Source organism: Colletotrichum navitas (assembly GCF_030913465.1).
Source record: "Colletotrichum navitas strain CBS 125086 chromosome Unknown LY79scaffold_9, whole genome shotgun sequence".
Classification (NCBI taxonomy): domain Eukaryota; kingdom Fungi; phylum Ascomycota; class Sordariomycetes; order Glomerellales; family Glomerellaceae; genus Colletotrichum; species Colletotrichum navitas.
In genome coordinates this window covers 435,367-447,188 of record NW_026850555.1, presented here as the reverse complement: position 1 = coordinate 447,188, position 11,822 = coordinate 435,367, and the positions used below count along the sequence as shown (strand labels likewise).

Sequence of the window (11,822 nt, the reverse complement as noted above, 5' to 3'; positions counted from 1 at the left end):
GCGCCGATGGTTTAGTGGTAAAATTCTCCGTTGCCATTAAGCAGCGTCGGGGAGCCGGGGGTTCGATTCCCCCTCGGCGCACGCATATTTTTTGCCCTGCTTCTGGCGTCTCTTGAAATGCTCTCACTCAGATTTCTTTTTGACCCTTATGTTCTTTGGCTGCTGGTTGCCTCTTGCCTCCGAGCTCGATGGTTCATTTAAGAGACCATGTGTGGAATGATGCCCCGGTTGGTGTGACGTGACTATCTACCTTCTCAGAGGCATGTGTGTGAGGCATGTGTGTGCATTGGTGTCACCTGTGCGATGTTGAGAAGGACCGCCTTGTATATATATGTATGTATATATCTACCTAACCTGAGTATGATCTAATCTCACTGCAGTGACTGGCCCAGGTTCTACTGGAACGAATGACGTTGATGAGTTGGGATGAAAGCCATATTCTCAGCCCGCGAGAAAGAAGCCCAGGCGATTTCCCTTCTTGGTGAATCACAGCGAGATCGGCCTCTTCGTCGAATCACTCCTCATGGTGTTTTGAGTACGTCAGTCATTCACAGTCACCCTCTCTCATGACCAAGACCACATATGAGTCTATGGAAGAGGTATAATGTATGAAACGAAGTGAGGGAGAACTTACATAAATACAGCTGGGCCCCGGGGTCCTTTGAAGAAGGTACTGATGGCTTTCATCCTCGGACAAGACCACAGAGAAATCACAATAGCATCATCACAGAGATCATACTTCAATCAGAACGACCCAGTCAAAAACGCACATACATACAGCCAAGAAACCAGATAAACACAACCAAGAAACAACAATGAAAGCCGTCAACGTTACCAGCCACCGCTCCTACCTGGATGAGTACTTTTACGAGTGCTCCAGTAGCCAGGACAGCCAACGTAGCGTAGAGAGCCAGGACAGCCAGCTCAGCGTCGCCTCCGATGACACCGTCGACACCGTCGTAGACGACGCCGACAAAGAGTACGCCATCTGGGGCGCCACCAGGGCGGCCTTTGACGCGTGGGCGGGCGACCGGACGCGCCGCCGGTGTCGGTGGCGATGCTGTCGGTGCCGGCACGTCAACCGGATGCCGCGGTCCCGGCTCACCATGATGCACTGCCGCAACACCGGGCCGCTCGGCGAGTCGGTTGGGGGAGGAGAGGGAGGAGGGGAAGGAAGCTGCCCGAGGGACGAGGCGGGGGAGGCGCACATGGGGCCCGGGGCGTGCTGCGTCATCCTTGTGCCGCGCGGCGAGGGGCCGGCGGCCGAGGGGCGAGTAGAGTAGCTGGGGTCCAGAGATGATCCGGGTCGGGGAAGAGACTTTGGCGTAGCTTTGCGTCCTCTCTAGTCTAGCTGATGTCACAGCTTAGTTGATCCTTATTTAGTATTTCTTTCATACTGCGCCCTGAAAGCTTTGCGCATTCAAGGCAGACATGCAGAGACGGCATGTTGATGTAGGCAACTCACGAAGAAGGTGACTAGCTACAAATCTAGATCTTATGAAGAGTACGTTGCGATGCAGACGTCAAGGGGCTAGTGATACAGTACAAAGACTTGGTGATCTTGAGACTAAGCTGAGTGGATGTGTCGATACAGTCTGGGGGTCCGTTCTCTCTCGGATACATCTGTTCAAGACCTAAAATATGCCTTCCCAAGTTTATAGTCTCCACACTTAACTGGTATCATGGAGGTTACATTTGTTGGATGGAAATTTTCAAGACTTGTAAAAGCTATCTAACCCAGTTCACTTAGTACGTAACTATTACGATGTGTATGAGCTAATACGCATTACCTCTAGCACATACTATACCTTGACCTCTCAATACTATCTCACGAACGACGTAAGGTAACTACTGCATCAGATTTCACTTCAACTCTAGTGTGAACGATCTTCAAAATGGCGTTGTTGTAGATATGTGCTTGCACGTTAATAACAGCATTGGCCACAACCTCCGTGGCTTGATGCCAATACCATGGATGATGGTACTGCCGAACCTACCACTGAGGTTGTGACAGCAACATGGGGACCGATTTACTAGCCACAAGATGGAAGTGCCCATTGACTGTTGAATCCTTGTAACGGAGGTGCTATTTGTTGGTGAATTGACACATAAGCCGAAGTGACTCAAAGTCGTCACTGGCGGAAGCTATAGAAATATGACACGAAGCCACAGGCCCTAGGTTGGTCACATGCATCTTCATACCGAATGCGAAGGCTCTGTTCTGTTTATGAAGGTATGGAGACAGAAAGACCAGAGAATATGCTATAAATCACTGATAGCAACAGGCCTTGACCAACACCATTGGATATGACACAACCCATCTTCAACATGCGTTTATGGCCTTCTACAGGCTTCAATTGTCTATAATCTCTTCAAGTCCTTAAACCCCCTCAGCTTCTGTTCTCAAATCGCTCAGCCATCTACCGAAAACAACCGCCGCAGCCGCGTCAGCTCGTACCTGGCACTTGAGGTCTATGGGATCACCTACATTTCTCATGCAGAACATGTCTATAAGGCACTAGCAGAGCATAAGTACAGACTCGATCAGGGTGAAAACATGAAAACCATTCTACTCAGGATGATATCATCCTCATACCGCCTCCTCATCAGTTAAATTACCACCATATCAACATGGATGGTGTCAGCCTCAAAGTCGTCCTGCGAGAGTTACATTTCATTTATAACGGTACTAACCCTCCACCAGCGCCACCAGCTATGTAGTATCACGAATTTTGCCAGTAGCAACGTTTAGACTATGCTTCCTGACGCTGGGCCGGCGGGCTCAAGTTCTGGCGTAACGAGTTTAGGGACCAATCCTCACCCGTCCTTCCCCTTCTTCTCTTGGACAAGACGCAATCCCGCGTGCCGCTGGCCACACACTCGACACCCATGACCGAGAAGCCAAAATGGCCAGCCGATCGAGCCCATCGCATCGACGACATGGTGGAGCAATTCGAAGACAGAATCGCAGTTGCAGACAGACAAACAACCCGCGTTACCTACATGGAAATGTCACAGAGGATCGGGGCCATAAACAGCACTTTGAGCAGAAACTGGCATTAACAGTAAATTCGGGGAGAACAGTTCGTAGAATTCTAACAACATAACCACCCCCATCTTCCTCCCTGATCAAGGCCCATAGCCAATCCCTTCACAACATTATTGTAGGTGTAAGTGGTTTTCCTATGTGTTGCTATTTCTTTTTTCCTTTGTTAGGTGGCCTAGATGCCCTGCCCTTTCTTAATACTATTAGAGAAGCTCTTTTTTTTTGTTGACTTAGGAGTTAGGGATTTGGAGTTGAGGATTTGAAGTTGGTGTAGGGACGACAGAAGTGACTTAAGAGGAGGTGGGTCAGTACTTTGAGATAGTCTGAAATGCTAAAGGTTTGACCCACAAAGTGTCTGCCTGTTAACTGCTACCTAAACCAGAGGTCATTATAATTATAGTAAGAATTCTAATAATGATGCACATTCTAAAACAATGTATTGTTATGTATGTCTGAAACTAAGGGGTAAAAGTGGGGGTGGGCCTACCTCGGGGTTAGTGAGTTCAGTTCACAACTAAAGGGATATGAGTAATGGAATAGTGGTAACTATCTTTCCCCCTGTTACCTTGTAATTTATAAACCTTATTTCTAAGGGTATAAGTACTCTTTAAAATTGTCTTCTGAGGTTTAAATTATTATCTCTCACTAACTTCTTTCCCTTTCTATACACTCAACCTTTTAGTATCTTCTATTGATATATACTAGCTACAATTATGAAAACCACTCTTATCTCGTCTCTGATTATTGCTTTGGCTAGTGTATTTGCCACTGCTAGCATCTGCAGCGACAAATGCAATGCGCAATGTGGAAGTGTAAGTAAATGTATTCTTACGTATCTTTAATAGAAATTTCTTACTAAATCATTGAAAAAGGTTGGGGGGTTCTCAGGCAGCTGTGATCCTGCTGGCAATCTTGTATCATGCACATGTAACCCTGGCAACCCACCTAAATGAGAAAGGTATAAGCCTTCTGGTTGTGGTGTGACACCCTAGCGCTTTAGAAACTCACACGCTGCAAAAGCCTTTCAAAAGGTATTAGGTAGTCTCCATCCGTAAAGGGCCCTAGGCCCCTTAGGGTGTGGTCGGCCGCTGCTCATGAGGAGTGATTAGTGGCCAAGGGGTATTTCTGGCGTGCATAACCCCTCTGGAAGGGTATCTGAGCCCAGATGCTTGCTGCAGCTAGAAAGTTAGATTTATACAATATATCTTTCTAAATGTATTGCAACTTACCACTAAAAGAGGGAAAGCGTTACTTAAATTAGGCTTTTCTGCTATTAATCTTGGCATAATAAATTAATAGCTAGCGTAATTAGTGGCTAGCTAGCCTGCCTAGATTATTAAAGTAATGCTGAGTATAATCAGGGTTAGGGTTATTGAAGACTATTTGAGTAAGCGGTGAGCTGGTTATAGACTATACCTACTTTGGTAGTACAATGGGCATAAAGCTGGGGTAGCACAAGCAACAAAAAGTCTCCCCTGGCCACTAATTACTCCTCATGAGCAGCGGCCGACCACACCCTTAGTAATGCCGCTTCGGCGGGGGGTTCTGGACGACTTTTTGTTTGTTTTGTTTGTTTGTAATATTTAACGCCGGGGGACTCCCTGAAAAGGGCAAAAGGCGCCCGGTTGCTACTTCTCACGGTCTAAATACAGCATACAAGATAAATTTCCTTCTCACAGGGCTCATACACCGGACCTTGTCTCCGCAGGCCGCGATTCAGCAGGTAGTAGGTGATCTCCATCCGTTAGGGGCCCTGGGCCCCTCGTTAATGCCGCTTTGGCGGGGGATTTCGGATGACGACGGCGAAAGCCGACTCTGAAACCCAAGCGACTTATCTAACTTAACAGTGCGAAAGCGCACAGCGTGCGAAATCGCACGTGGTCGGTCTTCAGAGGCGTAGTGGTGATGCTACGCAGAAACCCCGGGTCTGGCCCAGTCGCCCTTGGGCGGCTGGCGGGGAGTTGGCGGGGGGAGCAGGAGAGAGAGAGAGAAGGGGGGGGGGGGAGGGCAGCCAGCTAGCGTAGGCCGGCGCTTTCTGAGAGCAACTCGAAGTACCGGGTGCGTTTGATGTGGGTGACGAAGTTACCCCAGCGGGTTCTGGACGACACCGGCGAAAGCCGACTCCGGTTCCCGAGCAACTTATATAACAGTACAAAAGCACACAGCGTGCAAGTTTGCACGTAGTCTTTAGAGACGTAGTAGTAATGCTACGCAGCCTGCCGCCGCCGTAGGCCGGGAGCTAGGGCGTGCGCAGGACACGGCGTACGCGTACACGCAGGACTTGGGCCAGGGCGGCGTCTCCGACGTGATGGGTTTGGACTAGGGCTTTGGCGGGCTGGAGGGGTTGCGATGAGCTGGTAGGGATGTGCGTGCAAGTAAGTATTATGTTGTTTGTATCCGTACTAAGGGGAATTACAGCTACAGCTAGTAGCGTAAGTCAACAGGCTGGGCGGATAGGCCGGATAGGGCTGATCGGCCGGGCCGAGTTGGTCACTTTGACAAAAAGTCTATTATATGTGCTCAGTTAACTAAGGTAGTAGAAAGAAAGTTAGGAAAAGCCTTACAGCCAGTGTCTCCAAGCTAATCCAGAAGTGTTATCATAGTGACTATAGAGTATTAGGCTAAAGTTAATTATTTTATTATACATAGTAGATTACTCTTAGAATAGATAGGGCATAAGGAACGTATATATTTTTCTGCTGTATTTACTTTAAAAATATAGCAAAAGCGTAGGAAACCCGTATTAGTAGAACAAATATCAGGTTTTGCTATATAAATTTTATTCTTCTTCTAATAACCCTGCCTACATTAGATATAGTATGTACTATATAGCAAGGAATCGGGACCAGTACTCTATTGATAAATTAAAAACCTATTGCTTGGAACATTGTTTAGAATATGTGTATTACTTACAGGTAAGGAAGCTGAACAATAATTAATATCTACACTAACTCAAATAGAGAGATTAAAACAAGGATAGCCTTAAGGAACTTTTAGTCTCTTACAATAGGGATAGTAGGCATAGTTATTGATAGTCTTATAGAAACTATATATACTCTATCTTTCTTCTTCTTACTTCTTCTCTGAACTATCTTCTCTATCACACTATTATCTCCTCTACACTATTATCTCCTCTACACTATTATCTCCTCTACACTATTATCTCTCCTTTTCTATTTATTATATTATTATCTGATTCTAACATAATGAATCCTAAATCATTTGTTACTCTCATCTTTGTTAGCGCCACCCTTGGTGCTGCTGTTCCTGGAACAGAACCAGGAACAGAACCAGCTACCTCTCGTTTAGTAGCACGAGGGTGGCGCTGTTACTACATGTGTAGAGAGGAGGGTCACAGTGAAGCCGAATGCCACAGAAGATGCAAATTTTGATAGCAATTCTAGTAAGCTGTCTATATAGGTAAGGAAACTGAATACCACACCCCTAGTACTAATGTCTAGACTAACAACGCAACAGGCTTCCCCTCAGCGATCTGCCTACAACATACAATACTATTATAATGGGGCCAGTAAACATAGGGTTAGAGACGTGATCTGCCAGCCTTGCTCATATAGAGTTTGGCCAGCAGCGGCAATAGGCCAGGGGTATCATTATTAGTTAGCATTAGCAACACACACAGTCACTACCGCAAATACATTAACTTTATCTTTTGAAAGTCACCCTTTTGGCCACAACCATGCGATCTTTGGCTTGATTCTAATTTTCCCTTTAGAATAGATCTAAGAATCAATAAGCCTATCTTTTTCTATGTATATTGTTATAATTAGACGTTGTTTTAGTGGGGTGTGTTGTGTGCATATTCTATTCTTCTTTTCCTTTCTTTTTGCTGGTGGCCTACGGCCTAACTCTTTCTTACTATGTTCTAGAGAGACCCCTGTTATATTACAAAAGTCATCAACCAAGTAGGTACCTTTACGGCGGAATACTAGTTTAATCCTCTATATACACTGTTATAGAGGGCACAGATGGAGAGGCCCTGGGATCTATAAGCCTGAGACCCCTTCTATACTCAGTCTTGTGGATAAGTTATACATACATACATATATATATATATATAGTGTTAGGCCTATCCTAGCACATTCGTTACAGCAATAGTCGCACTATGCATCAGACTATAAGGTCTTACACAAGCATGACTAAGTCTACTAAGGATATGCCAGTATAGGGGATCGTCCACTCATTATATAGATAGAAGGGATATTCCCATATTCCTACATTCCATATACTCATTAATCCATTTCATTGACTTCCTACCTTTGTATAAGCCTGTCAGCTGCTGCCCAACAGTCATGAGCCCAGTTGTCTTTCGGACCACTGGATGCTCTCAATAGCTTCGCACAGTCAATACCCCTGACCTATCGGTATCACCAGCAACCCAGGTAGGCTCCTGGTCAATCCTCGAGTATCCATCCTGTTGTCCAGCTGCAAGACATAACAGCCAGTCAATATGTCTACCAATCAGTCAACTATTCGTCTGAAAGGTCAATCTGACTGGCCAGACTGGTACACCTTCATCAGGATGAACGCCAAGTCGAATGGGGTATGGCAGTTCTGTGACCCAGACTCTGATGAGGTCCTTTGTCAACCTATCAGACCTAACAGACCTGCCAACCCAACCACCGAGCAGATTACTCTATTCGAAGCAGATAGTAGAGTATATGTTGAAGAGCTCAAGCAGTATGAGCGCAGGACTCATGCGCTTCAGAAAACCATGAGGGACATCACTACTATCATCGAGATGACCATGCTGTCCTGGCTAGTAGACGCTGATACCCCTCGTGTAGCACTGAGATGTCTGAAAAACAGATATCAGCGAACTCCTGAGGCAGAAAAGATGCTTGCCTACAGGACCTATAGGGACCACTTGACCAGAATAAAGAGGTCTAACACGCGCCGAGAAGCAGAAAATGGAGGAACATAAAGCGTCAAGATGAACATTGATAGACGAACTACTTACACAAATGAGTATGTTCAAAGTACGTCTTGTCGCCTCGCCAATATTTTTCGCTGTGGGGTGGGCGTAACAAGTATGCATACCTTCTGGTGCGTCGGCGGTACATGAGATATTGTAAATCAATCCCTGAGGCAGAGGTGGTATCCTTGATGCGGCCACGAATCGGTGGTCCTCAACGGCGTAAATGCGCAAATACCCCGTATCTAGAACCGATCACCGCGGGCGTGTAGTGCCGAGAGCCACTTTGCACGGCTACAAATTCCGTAGCGGCCATCAGAAGAATGTGCAGGTACTGACCATCACTAAGGAACTCACGGACGATGTGCTACCTGCGGAATAGTCATGCTACAGCCACTCGTTAGTGGAATATTGTGTTGGCAGGGCAATAAAGAAGCCAGCATCTGAGGCGATAGCGACGTGCAAGGCCATACATCGCAGAAGTACTAAGCTGACAGTGTTATTCCATGCATGTTTTAGAGCCAACTCTGGCTTCTACGTCACAAATACCAGCAGTCTTGGGTCAGGCTGCAGAGCCCATTCTGGATTACTAACCCCTGTTATCAAGGGTGACTCAGCTACTTCTAAGGCCATTAGCTAAGGCTTAAAGCCTTAGGTAAACAGAGTTCTAGTTAGGGCATACTGCTCAACATCAAATCTTAGCGCCATAGTTATAGTTAGCAGTAATATGCCAGCTGTATAAAGAGCAAGAAGGGCAGGACAAACGTCCACAGAGCAGATATAGGATGCTAGGCAGTTTTTAGATAAGCAAGATCTGGACGGATTACCAGGGAGCCACTTCTAGCTCTATTATTCCTACAAAAGTAATCCACTCAGCCACATAAGCCGCCACTCCACACTACCCTCACTAAAGATAGAGTACAAAATCAAGCAAAGCCCATTATGCCTTTGTAAGTTTTAGCTATCGCAAATTAAGAAAGGCTCATTTTAGCTCCAGAACCACAGCAACTATAAAAACACTATCTCTGCCAGCCCCACATGTAAAACCATAGCAGCAGAGGGCAAAGAAAAGGCAGAAGAAAAAAAAAAAAAAAGGAAAAATATAAAAAAAAAGGTCCAAGCCTACTAGTTATCATGCTCAAGATTTCTAACTATACCCTAAAATTACTAGAGAGCCTACAGCGCCAGGATCGTCAGGTCCCTAGCGTTCTCACATAAAAGTGCCAAAATAACTCACAATACTATAGGTTAGGCAAGAAAGCCATCCAGACCAGCACAACTAGCTTCTGTCATCATTCTACCACCCCGTAACCAGCTAGGCTGGCTACCGTTTTACAGGTCAAGGGATAGGTTGCTGTTTCTGTCAATGATCCCTATCCAGTGCCAGCGCTGCCGCCAAAGCCAATCTATCAAACCAATAATCAAATAAATCAAACAATTGAGGCCATTCGCAACTGTCAAATAAACAATTCCTGACCCCTCAAATTTGATAGATTGGGTAGATTTGGCTTGGCTTATTATATAAGCGTGCATATAGCCAATGAGATGTCTCCCATCGCGAATATCCACGCCCAACGCGGCCAACTTTATTTTTCTACTTGCAGCACTATTGATCCTGAAAGCTTCGCGACGCTCTTTTTCTGCCGTCCTAGATGAATTTTCTCTTCAGGCGATTGATGCTCTTGAGTGATCTGCGAATCTAAGAGACGCTGATTGTGGGTATAAAGGGCTTGGATCCCCCTCTTCCTACCTCTCTTCTTCTTCCTTATGCCTCACAAGCAAACAACATCACCAACATCGCCAGAACCCTGGGTTTGCCTACTCTGGTCATCATGAGTTCAACCGTACGTCAGAAATTGTTTCTTCTCCCCCCCTCCTCCCATTCCCTGACCCTTTATAAGGGCGTCCCTATCCATTTGTATACCCCTTTGAAACACCCTAGTAATGAACAGTACTAGGAACTAAACACAATCAACAATGCCTCACAGACATTGTCCCCTACGGCCTTGGCCACCAACGCTCTTCAACGACTTCGATCCCCAACTAGAGTCACTACTCAAGTGGCAAATAGTCTCTCCGTTGTACTTCCTTCGAATCCAAGCATCTTCGACCTCCCTACGATCACATGACATAACAAGAGATATGTGGTTGAAGAGCAGCTGGCGCGTAAAGGAGGAAGGGGGAGGAAGACTTGGATCAAGGACCATGGGGTATTTCTTGTTGAGCTTGGCGCCGAGGGGCCAATTGCAGCTTACTGGTGCTGTCAACGATGTGACAGCAACGGAAAGCCAGAGTTCTTCTCTGCTGCAGCTTCCAGCTCTGCTGCAGACCACCTTCGAAGGTATGTATATATCTTCTGATATGGCCAATCCTAACTGATCTGTATACAGATGCCATCAGATCACACAATCAGATCCTTCCGACAACTCAAGCTCAGGGGAGACTCTCTACAGCTCTGAGGATGGTACTCCTTCGCGGAAGAGGAGGAGGATATCCAACGTACCGAAGGCCAAAGTGGCCACCGTTAGAGAGCTCTGCCTCTCTATCATCATCAATAATGATCTATCATTCGACCACTTTCAGGACAACTTCGCTTAACAGCTTCTACGACTTCACAGCCCCTCCCTGGTTGAACAGGTGCCTTGGGGCAGGACTGCAATTATGGAGCATCTTCCTAACCTTTTCGCTAGGGGGCAGTCCTACGTCAAGGCTGAACTTTCTGATGCCCTCACCAGGATCCATATTGGGTTCGATCTGTGGACATCACCCAACAACTACGCCTACCTTGCAGTCACTGCCCACTTTCTCAACAGTGTGGGTCGGCATCAGTCCCGTCTCATTGCCTTCAACCACATGAGTGGCGATCACAGTGGGCTCAATATATCCAATAACCTCTACGAGACTCTTCAGGAATGGGATATCACTGGCCAAGTGGGTGTGGTTGTCTGTGATAATGCCAGGAACAATGATACCTGCATCTCTGCCCTCTTCAGGAGACTCGACCCTTCGATGGGTCAGGGTGACTGTCAGGCCAGGAGAATGCGATGCTACGGCCACATCCTCAACCTGGTGGCACGAGCTCTCCTTTTTGGTGCTGATCGCGAAGCCTTTGAGGCCGAGTCACTCTTCTACCAGACTGTCCAACAGGAGGAGGAAGATCTGAGACTGTGGAGGAAGACTGGGCCGGTTGGCAAGCTTCACAACATCGTCAGGTTCATCAGGGCTTCCCCTCAACGATCTGAGCGATTCAGGAAAGCAGCCCAAGAGTTTGATGCTGGGTCAGATTTCGAACTGTTCACCCAGGGGTCTCAGGAGTCAAACCTCCTCAACAACGAGACGAGATGGAATTCCACATACCTCATGATCCGTCGAGCTCTCCAGAAGAGGGCAGAAATGGAGACCTACATCAACTGGGCCCAGGAGCAGGATGACGCCCATAAGAGAATACCTGATGATGACATCCTTTCTTCAGAGGACTGGAAAGTCTTGGTTGAAGTCACATCTATCCTTGAGCCTTTCTACCTGCAGACGAAGAGGACGGAGGGATGGGGTAGGGGGGATGGGCACGGTCGTCTCTGGGAGGTCATGACTGGCATGGAGTATCTTCTTGAACATCTTGAGAATTGGAAGACTCTGTATAATTCTGGTCTCCATCCTGTTGCTTTCCAGCAGGAAGAAGAGTCTACGATCGACCTAACTGCTGAGGATGACTCCCAACCATCACAGACTCGGTCAGGGCGTCCCATTCGATCGTCACTTGGCAGCCAGACTCAGCCTCATCAGGCATCTCTACTTCCGCAACATATAAGAGAGCACTCGAGTCAACGTACTGCTCGATTTCGG

At 46.8% G+C, this 11,822-nt stretch overlaps 3 protein-coding genes and 1 non-coding gene across 4 annotated transcripts; all 4 read left to right on the top strand.

Annotated features, from left to right (window-relative positions):
- LY79DRAFT_t59 lies at positions 1-81 on the top strand. The gene has a single exon. It is a non-coding gene; the product is annotated as a tRNA-Gly (tRNA).
- Positions 82-2,870: 2,789 nt separating this feature from the next.
- On the top strand, positions 2,871-3,077 carry LY79DRAFT_542323 (uncharacterized protein). The gene has a single exon (XM_060556993.1). The coding sequence runs from the start codon at positions 2,890-2,892 to the stop codon at positions 3,061-3,063; it is 174 nt and encodes a 57-aa protein (XP_060417967.1). The 5' UTR covers positions 2,871-2,889; the 3' UTR covers positions 3,064-3,077.
- Positions 3,078-3,695: 618 nt separating this feature from the next.
- On the top strand, positions 3,696-4,253 carry LY79DRAFT_542321 (uncharacterized protein; the record flags this gene model as incomplete). Its single annotated transcript, XM_060556992.1, has 2 exons — positions 3,696-3,858; positions 3,919-4,253. Coding segments are annotated over exons 1-2 (176 nt in total), but the record flags the coding sequence as incomplete, so codon positions are not given.
- A 2,987-nt stretch (positions 4,254-7,240) lies between these two features.
- LY79DRAFT_542320 (uncharacterized protein) lies at positions 7,241-7,969 on the top strand. The gene has a single exon (XM_060556991.1). It carries the CDS (start codon positions 7,603-7,605, stop codon positions 7,780-7,782), a length of 180 nt encoding a protein of 59 aa, XP_060417965.1. The 5' UTR covers positions 7,241-7,602; the 3' UTR covers positions 7,783-7,969.
- Positions 7,970-11,822: the final 3,853 nt, after the last annotated feature.

What these genes read in the sequence shown, in the direction of transcription:
- LY79DRAFT_542323 (XM_060556993.1), top strand. Translation starts at nt 2,890, where the DNA reads ATGACCGAGAAGCCAAAATGGCCAGCCGATCGAGCCCATCGCATCGAC.
- LY79DRAFT_542320 (XM_060556991.1), top strand. Translation starts at nt 7,603, where the DNA reads ATGGGGTATGGCAGTTCTGTGACCCAGACTCTGATGAGGTCCTTTGTC.